Source organism: Octodon degus, unplaced genomic scaffold (genome assembly GCF_000260255.1).
Source record: "Octodon degus isolate 3935 unplaced genomic scaffold, OctDeg1.0 scaffold00008, whole genome shotgun sequence".
NCBI lineage: Eukaryota > Metazoa > Chordata > Mammalia > Rodentia > Octodontidae > Octodon > Octodon degus.
The window spans coordinates 6,829,125-6,848,977 of record NW_004524584.1 but is presented as its reverse complement, the minus strand read 5'-3'; the positions used below and the strand labels follow the sequence as shown (position 1 = coordinate 6,848,977).

At 48.0% G+C, this 19,853-nt stretch overlaps 1 protein-coding gene across 2 annotated transcripts in view; it reads right to left on the bottom strand.

The window, feature by feature from the left end:
* The window catches only part of Ky (kyphoscoliosis peptidase), a 39,958-nt gene extending 23,384 nt beyond the window's left edge, over window positions 1–16,574 (bottom strand). Inside the window, exons 1-4 of one of the 2 annotated variants that reach the window (XM_023706494.1) lie at window positions 16,383–16,574; window positions 13,524–13,586; window positions 9,925–9,987; window positions 184–258 (exon numbers count right to left, since the gene is read on the bottom strand). In XM_023706494.1, coding sequence (XP_023562262.1) covers window positions 184–258; window positions 9,925–9,987; window positions 13,524–13,586; window positions 16,383–16,518 — 337 coding nt within the window. In that variant the 5' untranslated portion in view covers window positions 16,519–16,574. The remainder of the gene's footprint in view (window positions 1–183; window positions 259–9,924; window positions 9,988–13,523; window positions 13,587–16,382) is intronic. The other variant, XM_004625003.2, reaches the window with a different exon arrangement.
* Between the last annotated feature and the right edge of the window lie 3,279 nt (window positions 16,575–19,853).

Sequence of the window (19,853 nt, the reverse complement as noted above, 5' to 3'; positions counted from 1 at the left end):
GTGGAGGCTGGGTGGGGAAATCTCCCAACATAAAGCTGGCATGCCACTACCTTTTCCAAGTTTGGAGGGCCAGGCTACTGTTCCCCTTTCCTCAGAAGATTCCAAGGCTGGGATCTGGCCCACCCTCCTTCCCTCAATCTTCCCTGCTGGCCCTCCACCATGAGCACCCCTGTACGTACGTACGTTTAGCCAAGGAGAACTTCTTGAGAAACTGGGGCATGGCATCTCGAGGGTGGACCTCCACTGTCAGCTGCGTCCCTGCAGAAGGAAGGAGAAAGGAGGCGCCACCTCAGCCAGGCTGTCAGGAACTCATCCATTGTAGACCTTTCTTTCAAACATAGGAGTAATTCATTTTTAAAAAACTGAATCAACAAGCAAGCAGATGATTTCTAGATCTAGGAAAGGTGAAGCAGTGGTGCTAGTACACTGTGCCTGCCTCCCAGTGGATGCAACCCTCTATCCTGGGCAGAATGGCTGGGAAGACTATTGGCAGCAGTACGAGGAAGACTGTAGAGAGAAACCAGTACTTAAAGCATTACCAGATTGGCATTCTCTTGCCTGCCCTAGCTTCAGCTAGACTGGACTCACAGGCATCTCCAAAGCCAGAGCGCAAAAGGGAGGGAGAGGAAAAGCGTGCAAGAGAATTTGCCCTTTCTGTTTGAGAAGGGTGGGGGAGGTTTGAGAGAAAAGAGGAAAGCCCCAGTCTTGTGTTTTCCTCTCGGTTTCTGGCTTTGCACCTAGACAGTTCTGTTGGCAGCAGCGATGTTGGCAGGCAGGCAGGCAGGCACCTCAGGCTTTATCTCCTTTCAGAGGGCTAAGATTTCAAGAGTGCAGAGGGAAATGCTCATTGTCTTTTCTGTTTTCTGCTGCTTGGCCCCAAATACAGACGCAGATAGGAGAAGTACATGGCTGAATAAAGAAACCAAAGCCTTGCTTTTTGGTCAGAGGCCCAGGAAGTGGACCACGAAGAGGAAGGAACTACAGAGAGCAACTCCTCAATGTAGGAGATGAAGTCTGAGGTCACCTCTGAGCTCTTCACGTGCTGATCTTGTCTTAAACGTCATACCAGAGTTTTTCAGAATGAAACTCTGGGCAAGACCAATGGCCCAGTTCAAGTCTGACCACCGGGTGGCACCCACGCAGGCAGATTTGTATAGCATGGTGAAGGCTACAGTCCTCAATTTTTCAGCAAGAGACTCAGGAAAATCTCCCTTGGAAAGGAAAAAGGTAACCACATTCAATCCTGTGATGACACAAAGGCAGAGAAAGATCTTAAGAAAAACACAGCAGCCATGCTGCAAAAAGTGAGGACAAATAGTTCAGCAGTAGAGTAAAGATACAAAGTACCGGCAAATAAATGGCACCATTGGAAAGAGGCAAACTAGAACAGCACTGAGATTCACCCAGAAAGATGGCTGTCATCGAGAAAACAATAACAAATGCTGGAGGGGCTGAGGGGGAAAAGGAGCTCTTGTCCAGTGTTGGTGGGAGTGCAGGCTGGTGCCATCACTGCGGAAATCAGTGTGGAGATTCTTCCAAAAGCTAAAACTAGAGATTCCATTTGGCCTTTCTTGGAATCTTCCTGAAAGAATTAGAAGGATCATGTCATAGCAATATATGTGAACCCATATCTATGTTGGCACAATTTGTAATAGCTGGAGCTTGGAAACAAGCCAAATGCCTATCAACTGATGAATGGATAAAGAAGATGGATTTCTTTTATGCAATGGAGTACTATTTGGCCATAAAGAAGGATAAACTTGAGACACTTCTGGGTAAATGGATGCACCTTGAGGCCATACTCTGAAGTGAAATAAACGGATTTGAATATTGAATGATTTCTCTGGTGTGAGAAAGCAAAAGTGCGCATGAGGACAAAAATGCATAACAGATACTGGGAAATGGGAAGAAAATATTCAAATGAGAAGAGGAACAAGGGAGGAGGAGGAGGAGGGAAGGAAAGAAGGACAAAAAAACAAAAGAAGAGGGGAGACAGATTGGCAGTCTAAATGCCTACTTGGCAAGCGCAAGGATCCGGGTTTGATCCCTCAGGCCGTGCTGGCCATCGAAACCAGGCATGGTGGCTCCCGCCTGTAATCCTAGCACTGGAAGATCACTATGAGTCTGAGCTGAACAGTGAGATTCTGTACCAAATAAATAAATGATTTTAAAAAACCAAAGAAGAAGAAGAAGAAGAAGAAGAAGAAGAAGAAGAAGAAGAAGAAGAAGACGACGAAGACAAAGACGAAGACAAAGACAAAGACAAAGAAGAAGAAGAAGAAGGGACACAAAACTTTTGTAAACAAGAAGAAGAAGAAGAGTTGATGGGAGGGGATGGGAATGTACAGGTACAAATGCTCTATGATATGTGATTGTTATGTATATCTCAAATGTACCAAATAAAATAGAAAAACACGGAAAAAAAGACCCAAAGGAAGAATAGACAAATCTACAATCACAACTGGAGATATTAGCACACCTCTGTCAAGTACCATAATTGAGAGGTTTAATAGGAAATTAGCAACTACATACAATAAGTGAACAATACCATCAGTTAGCAGGATTTATTTGCTATTTGTAGAATACCTTATGAAACGACAACATGATACAAATTCATGTCAAGTGTCTACAGAATATTCGCCAAGATGGAACTTATGCTATGTAGTAAAACAAACCTTAAACCAGTTTAAAATAATCAACATCATACAAAGCTGTTCTCTATCATGCAGTTATAGCTCGAAGTCAAAGATAGAGATTAATTGGAAACTCTTCAAATACTTGAAAATTAAGTACATACTTCCAAATAATTCTCCCAAAGAGGGAGTCTTTGGGAGAAATTAGAAAATATTTTGAACTCAGTAAGAATGAAAATCTAGAATGTGTTCATTTCAAAATGTGTTCTATGAAGACAAAGAAATTCTTAAAGGAAAATCTGTAGCATTAAATTCTTACATCAGAACAGAAGAAAGATCTCAGATTATTAATCTAAACTTCTAATTTAGTAAGACAGAGAAATAATAGAAAATAAAATCCAGGCCAAGTAAAGAAATGATGTAAATATGAGAATAAGTTGGTGAAATTAAACATAAAACAAAACATAAATGAAAGCAAAACCTACCTCTTTAAAAGATAAGTAAAATTGATACACCTTGAGCTAGAGGAATAAACAAAAAGGTATGACACAAACGAGTAGTTAAAAAGAATAATAATATTGTATGCTGACACAATATAAAGAAACTGGATCTTATACATTCCTGATGGGATTATAAAATAGAATAGCTACTTGAGAAAATAGTTGGGCAGTTTTCTTTCTTTTTGTGTTCCTTACTTTTTAAAAAAAAATTATATTGCCCAGGCTGGTCCAGTGTTCATGGGTTTAAACGAAGGGCCAGGGAGATAGCTCAGTAAAATAAGAGCTTGCCTGGCAAGCACAGGGTCCTGAGTTCAATCCCCAGTCCCACAAAACAAAGCAAAACAAAAACAAAACAAAAAACCCAAAAAAAAACAGATGACATGGGTTTAGGTGACCCCCCTCCCCCGCCTCAATTTCTTAAGGAGCTGGTGTTGCGGGTGACTGACTGGCAGTGTCTTACAATACAAAACATATACTTAGCAAAAACACCCACCAACTGTGTTCTTGGGCTTTTAATCCAGAGAAATGAAAAGTTATGTTCACACTAAAACCTCCGTGGGAACATTTACAGTGGCCTCACTCATGCTACCCCAAACTGGAGACAACGTGAATGTCCTTCTGGGAAAGGTTAGGTAGACAGTTGGTGATGTGGCAATGCAAAGAAATCCTAAACAACACAAAGGAACTCTTAAGAGTAATGGGGAGATTAGACTTGGGCCAGGGAACATTGTCGAAGTGGAGGTGTTCATTATCCTGAGTATGGAGATTATTATATAAATCTTTGCATGTGTTAAAAGTCAGGAGTACACGACATACTACAAAACTTAATTTTCTTTTTTAAGCTGGTTCAGCCCACCCTGAGGGCGAGGCTGACATGGCATGTGGTGCCGGGGATCGAGCCGCAGCCCCTTGTGCCAGCCTAAGCTTACCTAGCAGGTGATTTAGACCTCTGAGCTATCTCGCTGGCCAAAAAAATTAAATTCCTTGACTCTTAATTAAAAATAAAAATACTAACAGCAGATAGACAAAAAACCCAAGTAGAATTAAACAAAAATAAAAATGTGTATAGTACAGGAAGATACCAAGGAGGTAAAAATCATTTCAGACATAATTTCTACATTTAAAAGTTCAAAAGCAGAATTCTAATAAACATGCTATTTGCAATCTGCTTTATTTAAGTCTCCAAATATTGGCAAATATTGCTATAGGTCATTATTTTATTTATTTATTTTTGTATTTTAGGGAAGGGTCTACAGGGTATTCAGGGTCTCACTACTAGATCAGACTCATAGTGATCCACCTGTTTACAGCCTCCCAAGAGCTGGGATTACAGGTGTGCATCACCTCGCCCAGGCTCAATTGCTGTCTCAGTGCATCCTGAGGGAGGGGCCAGCACAGCAGGTGCAGGGATTGAACCCCTGACCCCTGTGTCTGCTAGCAGGCGCTTTAATTGGCTGAGCTATTTGGCCAGCCCTATTACTTTTCAATCCTTTGGGTAAATATATATGTATGCAAAACATGAAGATTTTTTAAATGGGTTATAAGATTTTGGCAAATCTTTTTCATGAGCCATTTTATTGGTTTATACATAGTCCTACCAAGAGTGCAAAAGTACTGCCATTTTCCTCATTCTTACTCTGGGTGACTGCAAAATTGGCTAAGATACTGTGTTCTTCCCAGTGAAGGGCCTTCTGTTTCACTCCCTGAACTTAGACTACATTGTGACTTAGTCTGGCCAAAAAAGCGTGTGGCAGAAGGGCTGTTATATAAGTCCCGAGCCTTGCTGGGAGTGATGGTGTGGCTATGGCTCTCATTCATGGGATCCCTGCCACCACCGCCCGTGGGTGGGCCAGGCTGCAGATGAGACAGCGCATGGAGCAGGGCACAGCCTTCAGGTGAGGCGCTCCAGGACCAGCTGGTGTCCAACCAGCTCTGCAGCTGACAACCGACACATGCGCAAGCCCTGCCAAGAGCTGCAACCAGCTGGGCAGTGTTTGTATGGGAAGGCGAGGCCACCTGCAGACTTGCTAGCTGAGTGAATTCTCACTATTTTCAGCAGATAAATTTTCTGACGGGGCATAATGCAAAAATAGGTTACTGATACTGACATTTGATTTTAGCAAGTATTTACATTTTTATCAATGAATAACAGTATCTCTGTTTTTGTGCATTTAATTTTTAGTGTAATATTGTTTTCCTATATTATTTGCCATTTAAATTTCCTGTTTTGCAAATTGACAATTTTCCTATTAATTTTTTACTTTTTTCTTATTGATTTTTGTAAAAGTGCCTTTTATTAACACTTTGTCTGCTAAATGTGGTGCAATTATTTTTTGCAGAAAGCCATATTGATTTTCTTGTGTAGCTTATAAACTTGCTCTGCACCCCCAAAAGGCCAGTTCTCAAAACAATTAACAAACATGGATATTGCATTGAAGGAGTGAACCCCTTTCTTTTTGCAGTAAGCATCAAACTCATTATCTTTTTGCTGAGCTACACCTTGGCCTTTGTTACTCTTATCTTTTTATTTTGAGACAGGGTTTCCCAAAATCACGTAAGTTGCCCAGGCTGGGCTTTAACTTGATGTCCTTCTGCCTCAGCCTCCTAGAAGCTGGAATTAATATTCATTCTTGAGGTGTAGTTCCCAGCGTATTCACTGTCACAGAGTTTCAGCCTTGTGATTGCATAATAAAGCCATTATTTTAGAATTCAAGTTCAGCTCTGGTCGTAGACCAGGTGATGCCGCCTGAGCGGCCAGCCCGTGCCCCTGTGTGTCTTCCCCTGGTGCATGAGGCATGGACCTGCTCTTGGCTCTTCGACGTTCTCCACCCACAATGCTCTGAGATGCTTTTCAAAGTGGGTGCTGGGTGATGCGTCGCTACAAAATGGTTCGTGAAGGATGAACGGGGAAGCATGCTCGCTCCCCACACCTGTGAGTCCCAATTCACCGTGCTCTGAGAAGTTTGCAGCAAAACTGTTTGATCCAATATTATGTTGTCAAACACAGTTTGGAAAATGCTACGTTGGGACAATCTCCACAGGTTTTGAGGAGCTGTGAAAGCCAGCTTAGCACGGACAGAGTGTCAAACACAAAGCTCTCTCCCAAACCTCTCATCACATCCAGGGACTTCCAACCACTCACAATTTGGCAATATCTCTCTGCTGAAGACAATCGAGCTGAAAAACAGAGCACTGAATATGCCCTTCCAGGGCTGAAGTTGGGACAGTTTCATGGGGGGGGGGTCCCACTGTTCATTAACATACTCCCTCTAGGTCTCTGCAGGTCTCGGTTAGGAATTGTCTCATGGTCTGATATGTTCTGTCACCACCTGCAGTCTTCCCTTTCCTTCTTGCAATTCTCCTTCCCTCTTGGACAGGGACCAAGGTCCATGTTCTCCAGAGTCTCACTTCCTGGATTTCTCCAGAGCTGTGTGACTGCTCAACAATGACTGCAGGACAGCAGCAAAGCCTTGGTGTCCCTGCCCAGTTTCTCTTGGTTTCCCTCCTGAACTTGGAGTACAAGTACTGCCCCTGCCCAGTTTCTCTTGGTTTCCCTCCTGAACTTGGAGTACAAGTACTGCTCTTCTTCACAGATGCATGGAAGAACCTCTGGGAGGTTCCACTGGCTCCAAGAACTGGGTTTGGGATGGACACACTGTCTCAAAGTGAGGGGCCTTGACAAGGCACACCATGCTTCCTACCTGGACAGAGCATGCAGACTCAGACATTCCTATACCAAATACAACTTTTAAGTACCAATAACATCTTTTAAGAAAAGATGTTAATTTGATCCACCTCCAATTATAGAAACTCATCATTTGGAGCAAAATTCATAGTCAGCGCTAAACCCTAAGTACAAGTGAACACCAGTACACTGACCTTGACCATTAACATCACACCAAATGGAAAGGAGGCACTTCCTGGGACATCAGGCGGCCAGGCTGGCCTCTCTCATGTCATCTCTCCCTTATGTTCCCAGCTGGCATCCAGATAGCATTTCTGAAGCTGCAGCTTTGGCTATCTTAACATGTGAAAGATCCTTACTGCCCCGTGAAGTGGCTTCTGGATGCTTTTCCTAAACCCTACCTGCTTGCTTTCCATTTTCTTGCCCTTCTGAGGAAGCAGAAACACACTTGGCAAGTCCCAACATGTTTTTATGTACTGCCTTGGGGCTGCCTTTACCTTGTGGGCAATTTCTCCCACCTGACCTATTCTTTTTAGGTTTCAATCAGGATGTGTCTAAAGGTCTAATCTGCTCTGGAATGGCAAACAGGTTTCTCATTGTTAATTAACTCTAACTGATTGGAAGTGGCTGCCTGGAACACTGATCAATTAACAAAGACCAGGAGGCATATGGGTGTGTGTGTGTGTGTGTGTGTGTGTGTGTGTGTGTGTGTGTGTGTGTGAATGCGCATGCCTGTGTGGGTACATATTGTGCTCAGGAGCCATGGAGCTCATGTTAGATACTTGGCATTGTTGACTTAGGTGTTCATTACTTCCTTTTGTAATGTGCTGTCACATTTACAACTGGGACACTGAGGGCAGCCCTTCGACCTTACAAATCATGCTCGGGTCCTTTGCAGTGACTCATCTTTGTCCCCCACCTGCGTACATCCCTCCCTCCCCTGCCCAGCAGAGCCACCTGCTCCCTGAGCATGTCAGAGGTGCTCCCCACTCGGCGTGGGGCCTCACACTTCTTGCTCTCTCTGCTGACAGCTCTTGCCAGATGTTCTCATGGTTTCTCCTCCCTTCACTTCCTTCCTGCTCGGATGACACCTCCTCAGGGAGGCTTTTCTTCTCTCTCTTTCTCACACTTGAGATCAGACCTAGAGCCTCACGATGCTAGGCAAGTGCTCAGCCACTGAGTTCTGCCTCCAGCCTACTCGCTTTTGCATCATTCCTCACGGTAGGCTGAATAATGGCTTTTGAGAAAACCCATATCAGAATCTCTGGAACCTTGGAGGGTTACCTTACCCAGCAAGAGGCACGTCGCAGACATGGTTACATTAAGGATTCGGAGATGGTGATGCTATTTTTAATTATCAGGAAAGGCCTAAATGCAACCGCATATGCCCTTAGAAGAGGGAGACAAAGGGAGACTTGACTAGTTAAGAGAAAGAAGGCAACACGATGATGGAAGCGGGGACTGCAGTAATGGCCACAAGCGAAGGGTTTACAGCAGTCAGTGGAAGCAGAAAGAGACAAGGATGGATGCTCTGTTAGAGGCTCCAAAAGGAACCAGCCCTGCTCATCCTTTGACACTAGCTCAGAAGACTGTGGCTTCTAGAAGCCTAAGAAGGTTAAATCTGTATTATTTTAAGCTATGAAGTTTGTGGAAATTTGCTATAGCAACTGTGGGAACCCAATCTACAGCGTGGCTCACCTGCCACTCCTTGTCATCATTCCTGCTTTATTATCTCCTTCAGCCTTATCTGACTCATTGTATTTTCCTTGGTAGGATTATCTGCCCTTCCGAGCTAGGACACCACTAGGACACCAAGTCCACCGGGGGCAGGAGCTTTCATTTTGTTCACTAAATGGGATAAGTGGTTGCTAATCCAACCTCTTCTAGCAAGGTATCTTGAGGTCCGTGGTCTCACCTGTCCTGGAGCTGTCCTCCCAGAACTGTAGCCTCAAGGGATGTTGGTGAATACAAATTTTGAGAGCAGACTCCCTCTTGCTAGTGTCCTGGGTTGCTTGCCCCTTTCATACTGTCTGCCCGCATCTTGTGGAGATACTGGGTTGCTGACATGTCTGAGAGCAGTTCTCTACATGGCAGAGTCCCCAAAACCTTCTGCTTCTGATGGAGCCCCCTTGATTTGATCAGATGACTTCTTGCCCCCTTGATTTAACTACGAAAGTCATCTGATGACTTCTTGCAGGTTAGGACATCAGCACTGAGAGTAGTGCTGGTAATTCTTAGGCTGGGTCTATGAGAGCCCTGACACCAGGTTGGGGGGCTTAATACAAAGTAGTTGCATTATGGGTGCATAATAACCAGCCCTCCCCTGCAGCAGTGTTGTGGTCCCAGATCCAGTCAAGTGCAGTCAGCCTGGTAATGCCACGGCTGGTCCTCCCTGTCCTCCACAGCTTGCCCTGGGACAGGGAAGATTCCCAAGGAAGGGCCCTACCTCCATGCCTTGCTGCACCAGACTCGGATGTGTGTGGAATGCCCTGGGAAGGCTCAGTCGGAGGCAAAGCCAAGGACAAAGGAGGACCTGGACACTGTGAACCAGCAGAGGGAGACTGGTCTACAGTGTAGCTGCAGAAATTGAGCCAGTGGAGATTAATATCTGAGGGCTTTCTGGGAAAGAGACCAGAGTGCCAGCTCACTCTTGCTGGCCATGTGATCTTGGATACAGGACTGCCTATCGAAGCCTCAGTTTACTTATTTTTAAAATAAGGACAGTGAAAGCACCTATCAAGTAGGATTGCTGTGAAGCTTAATGTACAGGAGGATAAATGTGTAAATGGCTTGGCAGGACACTGGGCACATAGTTAGCACTCAATAAATATTAAGGATGGTGATGACAACGATGGCAATGATGACGCTCGGCTCTGTGGTCCAAGGATTTCATTTCTTGATGCAAGTGAAAGGCAGACTTGGACCACAGAGCTGTTCAATGCTTGCTCTGGCATACAGGGAGAGAAAAAGGATATTCCTACCTCCACGGGGCAGGAAAACCTGCTCCTTGTAGCTGGAGCTGCACACCCCAGGCCGTCTCAGGCCGGGCTGGCAGACAGAGGGGCACAGGCACAGGAGAGGTCACAGCTAGCAGAGAATCACTTACCTTGGTTGTCATAGGAAGTGATGACCTGGGGCTGCTGAGGGTGCTGCTTCTCTGCCAGGTTTCCTATTTAAGGAAGACAGAGAGGCCTACAGTGACCACTGGGACCATGGTGGAATTTTCCCTGAGCAGAATAGGGAGCTGTGTGCATCTACAAGAAAGGCAGGCTAGTAGGGGTCTATGCACCAGCCTGGCCTACACCAGGTGCACACATGTGTGAATAAGACTGCCATCTGATACCCTATAAGGCAGGTCAGCTACATACTTGCACAGGGTGGTCAGTGCCTGTGAGCCCATGTGGACCTACACCCCATGCACCTCCCAGCAGCAGCCAGACAGGCTGGGCTTCACAGAGAAGTTGGTCATACTTCCCCGGGTCTGTGGGCCAGAAGTCCTGACTTTGAATCAGTTTCCAAAGTTTGGATCCCGATCAGTTTCCAAAGCGCTCTCGCACACACGTATGGCTCCTTATCTTCATAGCTTTCCATGGAGGGAGCTACCCCAAGGTTCCTAACTTAGCTTCCTGCTTCCCCTTGAGAAGAGTGGGCACAGGGTGGTGGGATTTTACCTCCTACTCCAGCCTTGGGCTTGGGAAGATGTACAGTTTGGTTCAGTTTCACAAATATGAGACATTCACTATGTGTAAATTCTTTCCCATATCATGAATACTTCTGTCCTTGAGACATAGATCAGTCCTCTGAGTCTAGCAGGGCAGGCTGCTGTAGAGATATGCCTAGCTCCTGCTGTAGATCATTGAGGGGAAGCCACAGGTTTCTCTTCCCTTCCTTTCCTACAAGAAGCATGGGCTTTACTTGATTCCCTCTTCATAGTTGCTGCTATGGCTGTAACCTGGTCTTAGGTCACAGATCCCTGAATTCTTGTTTCAAGGCATGGAAGAGAGGCTCAGAAAGGCCTGGATGTGACAGCACCAGGTTCTGCCAACACTACCACCTGGCCTGCATCATCTTCCTCTGGCCTCCTGCTGTCCTGCAGGAGGTCTGCCACTTGAAGTGGCTAGTGAGACCAGTGCCTCAGCCTGGGCACTAGTACACCTCTGGGGCGCTGGCCTGAACAAGTGCTATTTCACTGAGTCCCTATGGTTGGCCAATCAATCAGCCACTCAATTTGGGCCCAAGCAGAAGCCAGCAGGGTGGGTGGATGAGAGACTGAATAGGGCTAGACTTGTGATCCATGCAGGATCTCGCTCTAGAGAAGTCTGCCTGCTCTAATCTTCTAGCAGCAGCCCCAGGCAGCCCCTGAGGTCCCTAGTTGATGAGGATAACTCCACTCTGTGCGCCAATGCAGGGTGATGTGGCATTCTGGGCTGCAGCCCCAGGTCAGACTCAGGCGAGGACAGGAGGCTGCCTCCTGCGGGCACTGCTGGATGCATCTCTAGGAGGAAACAGGATCCGTAAAGGGAATCCTCAAGGAGGGTGATTGGCTGGCATAGCTTCTGCAGGGTATTTATAGCTGGGGCTACACAATTGGTTTCCCTCTAGTTGCAGGGCATCAGACCCCGTGCTGCTAGGCAGACTTCGGCCAGGACCAAGGAAAGCAGCCAATCACCACAGGGGAAGTCCGTTGCTGGGCAAGCTGGGTTGAGTGGGGGTGGGAGGGGACCTCAGCCCAAACACCTGCTGCTTCCAAAAGTTTGAAGCATTCCAGTCTCCTCCCCCACCAACACCCAAGCCCAGGGAGTTTACAGGGCAGCAACAGGGGAAAATGTGCCCCTGTGGACCAACGCCATGTTCAGCCACATTTGCGCACTCACTCTCCCAGCACATGCCATCAGCTGCTTCCTTCTGAGATGAAAGCCATCCAGTTGCTAGGGCTGGGCAGCCTGCTGGTTATAGGCACTAGGTGTCTTGGAACATGCAAGGCAAGTATGAGAAAGGGTCAGCTTTCACCTGAGCTTTAGCACCAAGAAAATTCTAATTTCTGCATTCATATAAACATACCACTAAAGAAATTAAATTTTATTTTAAACTACATACATTGGTGGAATAGCAGAATCATCTCAGAATTCAAGACCACTGTAGAGCCTCTCCCCAGCCCTGCATCAACTCCAAACTCTCAGTCTTTGGGGTGGTTTAGCAAGAACTTCCTTAATCAACCTCTTCATAGACTGACATATCATACTAAGATGCACTTTATGTCTTTTATGAGTCTTGCACTAAACTTGTAAAGTTATTGTATCACTCAGTTTTTTTTGAAAGATATTTCCCACTAACCTTCCCTCTTCCAAAAACCAGGAACCTAGAAGACAGAAACAATAGGACAGATGCAAAACATTTCAATACTTCCCAGAGAGCCCTCAGATGAATGCCAGATGGCTCAGGCAGGGTAGGAGAGAGCTACACAGAACAAGGAGACAGTGCCTCTTTGTGCCCACTAGTGGTTTGCTTTGCCCACTCACTTACCCACACACTGGTCTAGCTTGGCTGCCACTTGTGGCTATTTCTGTGGCTGACTGGTTTCTGAAAGTCTGGTTCTTATAATTCGCACTAAACCACAGCAGCTATGGTAGCTATGGTGTCTGTTTCACTCAAGGTAAAGTTGACACGTCTACCAAATGACAATCCCAGTAGCAAGAGCCAGCGAACCACTGCACCCTTTAGCCAGGACAGAAAGGTATGGTCTCCTGGCTGTGGAGAGGGGACTTGTGTTGAAGTTGACTCCTCTTCATGATCAGGACAAAGGACACAGGAGAGCTCTTCTCTGTCAGGAGTTCGAAACACTACTTATGGGAGTGTTGTTATAATTATGCCCATTTTAATGTGGTGCCAGAACAGGGCTTCTTGTTCCCGTTTTCATCTCCAACATTTAAAATTGTGCCTGGTACAAAGAAGGTACAAAAGGTGTTTGTGGAAGGAATGAATGAATGACTTTCCTTTTGGAACCTCATCCTTCCTTTTGTGACTGTTGAAGGGATGGCAGAGCATCGTCACTTGGTCTTATTCAAGTGCAGTCTTACTTCCCCTTTGGTGAAGGTCCTCGAGGGTGGTGCCTTCAGCCTGGCATTGCTAACCCAGCTGTTGGATTCCAGGGCTCACCTGGCTGGAGTCTGGTGGGGCTTCCAAATGGGGCTGTGGGAGGGGAGTTCTGATTCTTACTGGAATCCTCATGTGCCCATCATGTGCAGTGCCAAGGGAGGCCGGCCTAACTGATCTCTGAAGGGCACAGAGTAAGGCCTGCTGTAGTCAGCAACAGCCTCCAGAACAGTAGGGGTAGGGTCCCTGGTGCCAGGGAAAATTTCTAGGGTCATAGTAGCTCTGGAAAGGTCTGGGAAGAGGGAGGGGATGGCTGGCTGAATCCAAGCGGCCTCCTTTTGCTAGGTGGTTAAATGTTTAAGGGCTGGTCTTTAAATGAATGCAACCCAGATGATCTTCCAATTCTCTCTCTCTCTCTCTCTCTCTCTCTCTCTCTCTCTCTCTCTCTCTCTCCAAAAGACAGTTTATTTTGGGACAAAAGATGGGAAAGAAAGAGGATAGAAAGCTACCATGAGGTGGTAGAGGGCTTCACAGCTGAAAGCCCCCAGGTATTTTTCAATATATTGAATTCCAAAGTTTGAAAAGAAAATGGGAAAAGAAAAGAGAATTTACCATGAAGGTCATTTCCTTCCAATTTCTGCCACTTCCGGATCCCATTTCCAACGCCCGGGAGTCCTGTGAAACACAAGGATGCTTAGGGTGAGGCTTTCTGTGGTGTGAGACCCAGGGCAAGTGACCTATGCATCAGCTTCAGACTCTGAGCTAAAGTGGGGCTGGTGGAACCGGCTCTCTTGGGTCCCAAGGGCAGCTGCCCTTGAATTGGGATGCTTTCTGGGTCAAGAATGCAGCTCCCAAAAGTTAAAACATTAAAAAAATGTTAAAGCAGTAGTTTTCAGGGGTGATGAGGTTGATCGTCAGAATTATCTTGGGAGAAGTTTTGTAATATTGATGTCCACTTTCTACTCCCACATCATTATCAGATAAATACAAAAGGGTTATTTTAGAAGCTATTCCATATCCATCTTCCTGCTCATTTCTAGATGTGTTGCATTGCCTCCCAACCCCAACCTCTCCTTCCTCCACAGAGCCTTGATGTGGAGTGAGAAGGGTGGGTGAAGCCTGCATATCCTGATGGCAGTGGAAAGTGGAAGTTGCTTGCTCTCCTGGCCTCCCTTGCAGCTAGAACATGTACATAGGCTGCTTGGGCCTGGCCAAGCAGATGCACTTGTACCAAGTCTGATGATGTGGCAGGAGGGAAAGGGAGTTCTCGGCAGCAGCTAGAAGCAGTAACTACAACACCGAGCTCCTGAATGAACTGACCTATGTTCTGGCAGCGGGAGCCACTGTAATAGAAGTGAGTCTCTGTGTGGAAAGTGTGGTGGCCTGTGAGGTGGCTGTGGTGGCCTGCGAGGTGGCCTGGTCTTTCCACTTGAAATGCTGGCTGATAGACTCATGTGGTAGAATGCATGAGTTTCTTACATTTTTGGGATAGAACGTAGTAATTTGGTGCAGGCAGCTATTGGCTTCCTCCTATACTGCTGAAGGAAGACAGGACGTCTCCTCTCCAAAGAACGTGTTTTGGAGAAATGTTGCTCTAAGGAAATATCTGGGAAAGGGCTAGAACAACAGAGGGAAGGAAAGATAGCCTTGCAGGCCAAATCCCTGGTGACCAGCCTGGCTGCCCTCTTCTTGCCTTCTTGTCCTTTTAGTCTTCCTAATCCTTTCTGCCACAAGACCACAGTGTCTGCTTCATGAGAAGAACTGAACTCTGCACTATTCTGTGCAGAGCCAAGAAGAGCTGCTTCCTACTGGGGGAACTGGCTCATAGAAAAGATAGCAAGGAACAGGCAGGGATTGGCTTGGGATTTTGTACATCCATGGAAGGCCTTCAAACAAGCTAGTCTGGTTCAGTGTTCTCTCTCCCAAGGTTGTGTCCTGAGGAGTGGGCCTTCAAGCTGGCTTAGCCTGGGGTCTCAGAATATCCCTGCTCAGCAGACATCAGACACCATGCACGTTTCTTCTTCTCCACTCCGAGGCAGAACTGTCTGACTGTGAATAGGTGACACATGCCTGAGAAACCTCCAGTAGGGAAATTTTTGTAGAAACATAATAGCTCCTATTAGGTAGAAGTGGGTGCTTTCTCCTCTGAGTCATGGTGGAGACTGGAGTTGCAGGGGTGAGTGGTGCCCTCAGGAGGAAGCTGACTCAAGGTCCTTCTTTGTGTTCTTTGCTCTCTTTGATGTCAGAGTTCTTAGGGCAGATGTGCTCAGAGGGGACTCAGAGCTGACCTTGAACTTGGTTTCATGCAGCACACACTGGGGGAAGCCTTCTGGATTGGGTGTGGGTAGTAGAAATAGTTTAATTTCTATCAAGAAATTGATGACCTCTGTTGATTTCCTGCATACAACTACCCTGAGGAACCAAAGAACCAACTAACCTAAGCAACTGCCAACCCCCAAATACCCCCCAAGATTGGCACACCTGTCAACATTCTCAGTTCTCCAGGCTATTTCCTTCCCCTGACAGCCTTCCCAAGAGCTCCCCAAAAGCTGTGGGGCAGCCTCAGCTTGCGTGTGGGAGTTGGGGAGAGCCACCCACGGAAGCTGGCTTTGTGGATGTTCCATGTGCACAGGGGGCCTGGGGACACAAAAAGCTAGGGACAGAATGGCGGGAGGAGAGGTGGGGAGCAGAAGACGCGGCATGGCGTGCCCTCACTCCAGTCACAGAGACAGCTCATCAGAGATCCAGGGCCCCTAGGTGCCCAGACTTCTCTACCTTCATTATTGGCCGTCTATAATTTATTGAGAGCAGAGGCCTGGGTGTCACCTTCCACTATCACTCTATAACCAGTCTCTATTTTACCAGTTTTACTTCTCAGGACGTCTGGGGGACAACTAAGCTGGACGGCTAAGCTCAGGAGTGGTGTGCAGATTTCGAACTCCATCCCACCCCAGCCTGTGTTTCCTTTTATCCCTTTCATGCCTTTCGTCTGCAGGAGGCTGGAGGAGAGGCTCAAGAAAAGGGAAACTTGAGTGTTTTAGTTATGCAAGGCCACCAAGGGTCTGACTGCGCACAGGTTGCCCCTGAGCACACCTGAGTCGAAGGGTGTTGTGTGGGAAAGCAAGCCGCGGATGCACAGGGGTCAGCCTGGGGCTCTAAAGCCTTTCTCCGGGGCATTTTCCAGCCCTGGTCTGCACCCTTCAGGAAGAGGCTGGGAGAAAACAGGGCACCCGGAGGAAGAGGACGGAAGCACCTTCAGGCCTGCAGGAAGAGTCAATCTGGGACAATCCCGAGTCTACGCGTTGCCGCGAGACGCTGTTGCCAAGCGCTGAGGCACAGGCAGCGGTAGGGGAGAGGGCTGGGTTCGCTGATCTCGTTCAGGGCGCACACGAGGCGCCCCCCGGCGTGCGGGCCCTGGGGTAAGGAGGTCGGGGTGCTCCGGGGTCCCGGGACCGACCCAACGCGAGTTACCTCCTCCGCGCTGCAGACGCGCGTCGGGCTCCGCCTGGGGGTCCGAGTGCGTGCCCTGCGCGGCGCGCCGCTTCTCCGAGTGCACGATCAACAGCATGTCGATGGCCACAGCGTTGCTCTCCTTCTTCAGCTCCATGACGCCGCCCTCCCTCCCGGCCCGGTCGCCGCGGCTGCTCGTGAGGCTGCCTGCGCTGCAAATGGCCCCGCGCGCGCCGCTGCCCGGCCTGGCGCGGGAGAGGGCGAGGGCGCGGGAGAGGGCGCTCCCCCGCCGCCCGAGCGCTGGGCGCCGCGTTTCGCTGACTCTGCCAAACACGCCATTAAGGCCCGCCCGGGAGGGCGCTATCCTAATGGAGCGGCTCTAAGTCACCTTTGAAAGGAAATCCCCTGCTGGAGCCCTGACCTGCGCCAAGGCCGTCCCAGCCCTCTCTCCCTGCGCCCGTAGCCCACGCGCCTGAAGCGCAGGTCCTGGGTTCTGGAGCGCGTCTTACTCTAGCTGGGTGCTGCCTCATCCCCATCTTCTGGGATGGGTCGTCCCTCATCTCCTGGAGCAGACTTCCAGAACAGAAGCACTGGATAGAAACCGCGCACAGCGCTGTCAACGTTGGGCTTTTGAAGTTCAGGACAAGAAAGACAGCAAGGGGCTCCATACTGAATCGCAGGTGTACAGACAGTGGCTAAGCTTTGGCCTCAGCTGCACTCACTCCTTGGGTGGGTTTTGGAGGAGACAGCTAGGTGATGTATTGGGGGCAGGACCTACCCCTAGTTATGACTCTTCCAGAACTTGGATCATGCCCACTGGGCCTAGAGCTATCAATTCTCTTGAAATTTCTATTTCTTCTAGAAGCTGGGTTCCTCCCAAACAGCAAGGGAGGAGGGGGAGAGGAGGGGCAGGCTGGGAGGTGCTTGCTGCTGTCTGGGAGCTGGACCTGAGCACCCTCTATTTTTAGCAGGGCCAGGCCTACCCAGCCAACAGTAGCAGGGCATTTGGCTGTAGGTCTAAGGCGTGTTTACATGGGCATATGCCCGCTAGCCTTTGGCAGTATGGACCCACCAGGTGGACGATGTTACCTAATTTGAATTTCCACCATTAATGAATGCCACCCACATGGAACCCTTCCCCACCTTGGGCTGTTGACATCCCTGAGAAGTCTCGAATTGTCCTTGGAATAGCTTGTATTGCACAGGCTATTCCTGTGTTCCCCTGCCAGTCCCACTGTTTGCTGGCCATGTGACCAGGGACCAGCCATTTCCCCTTCATTTTCTTATTCATATCTTTGGGATAATAAAAATTCTCACAGGACTGTTGGGAGAGTGACATGCATGGACAGTGCCTGGCACATGGTAAGGGGCCTCCAATTGTTAACTGGCATTATTTCCTTTCAAGAGTGAGGAAAGGGACAGGTGGAGAGAAGTCAGTGATGGAGGTGCGAGCAGGGCACACAGCCACACCTCAGGCTCTGCAGGTCTTACTGCAGCATCTGTGGTTCAGTTGGGTTCATGTAAAGGGTGCCGCTCATTGTGCCACCACTGCCTTCTTAACCTCTGAGGCATCTGTCATTGGCTTCTGACAGTGTGGCCTTGGAGTCCCTAAGGAGCTGAGGCTATGGATGGACAGGTGGACATAGGAGACTTCTGAGGCAGATTTTCTCTTGCTAAAGTGAGTTCTGTTTACAAATGTGTGGGCACATGTACACACACACACAAACACACATGGCTGGAAACTGAGGAACTAAGAACATGGATTGCACAAACCTCTTGAGGTCTTAGATTACTGAGGTAAACCTCCAGGGTTCTCCTCAACAACTTGGGGCAAGGTCACCTGACTCCTTCAGGGTACAGGTTATTGAGACATGGAAACTAGCAGCAACTCTTGCTTGGTGCCCTTGTTGCTGATGGGGCTAAGTGGAGAGGGTGTAGAGATGAAAGCCTTCTTACCTTATGGATAACTCTCCTGTCCTTGCACTGTCACTGTCATGCTGGAAAGTGTCACTTGTAGGAGCTCACTGTGATGTCCCCTCCTAGAGCTGTCTCTGGAAAGGATGCTGACCTGGGGTGTGCTGGCCAGAGGTCCAGGAAGACAGCGTGAGGGAGGGAGAGCTCTTGCTTCTCTGCTCTGTCTGAAACCTAAGCCTTTGCAGCAGGGCTTAATTCTTGTCTTCAGCACTGCTGGCATGTTGGGACAGATAATTCCTTACAGGAGGCTGTCCTGTCCTGTGTACTGTAGGATATTTAGTAGCATTGTGAGATCTATTTACTGGTAAGTGCCCGTGGTACTTACTTCCTAATCATGACAACCACAAGCACTGCCAGATCCTTTTTTTTCTTCTGTATTTTAGGGAAGAGTCTACAGGGTGTTCAGGGTCTCGCTACTAGATCGGACTCGTAGTGATTCTCTTGTTTATAGCCTCCCAAGAGCTGGGGCTACAGGTGCGTGCCACCAAGCCCAGTTTCAATTGCTATCTCAGCATGTCCTGGGGGCAGGACCAGCATGGCAGGCCTGGGGATTGAACTCTCAGCCCCTGCGCCTGCTTGCAGGCGCTTTAATCCGCTGAGCTACTTGGCTGGCCCATCAGATCCTGACAAATGTCTCCAAAATCACACTGGGAACACAGCTTTGGCAGAGCCTGGGGTGTGTGTGTGTGTGTGTGATTCTGAAACAGGGATCAGTTTGGGTACTCCAGGAGATGCTACTTCTGATCAATCCAGATACTTCAGTGCCCCTGGACCCACTTCCCAGGTGCTGCATCTTATGACTGTTGGTGCAATAAGACTTTGAAGGACTGCTGGGTCCTGCAAAGCAGAAATATGAGATGCTCAGCTTCTGTCCCACTCGATTCTCTCCCTGGCCTCAGTTGACCCAGCTGCATCCCCTTCCCATGTCCTATTCTTGGATGGAGAGGGAGCTAAGGGGAATGGGGAAGGTGAGGTCATTGAGGGCCTTTAGTTGTACCAGGAAAGGGGAGCAGGAGAGAAGATTGGGGCTCCGGAGACAGCATTCAGACAGAGGTTCTGTCCCATCGGCCCAGATCCTGCTTCCAGCTGCTCCTCCAGGACAAAGCAAAGACCTCCAGACTGCAGTCTGCGCTCTGGCCCCGCCTTCTCTGTAGTCCCATCGCTTCTTCTTTTCTTGCCACTCAAAATATACTGCTGAAAAAGCTGTCTCTTCGTTCATGGCCCACACACCTGGACCTTCTGCATCTAAGTTTTTCCTCAACATATTAGCTTGTCCATCTTGCCCCAACTGGGTAACACGGGCTTCAAGGATCTCTGCACTCTGAACTAATTAATCTTTGGTTTTATCTTAGAAGATGACAAACCAGGGGCTACCTCTATTCTTAGGCAAATATTATAATTATTTAATCACAGTAAATTGGGCTGGGACATTAAAGCAGAGACACTAAATCTCCTGGAAGAGAAAGTAGGTGGAACTCTTGAAGACATAGGGGTAGGCAAAGAGTTCATGGACAGAAA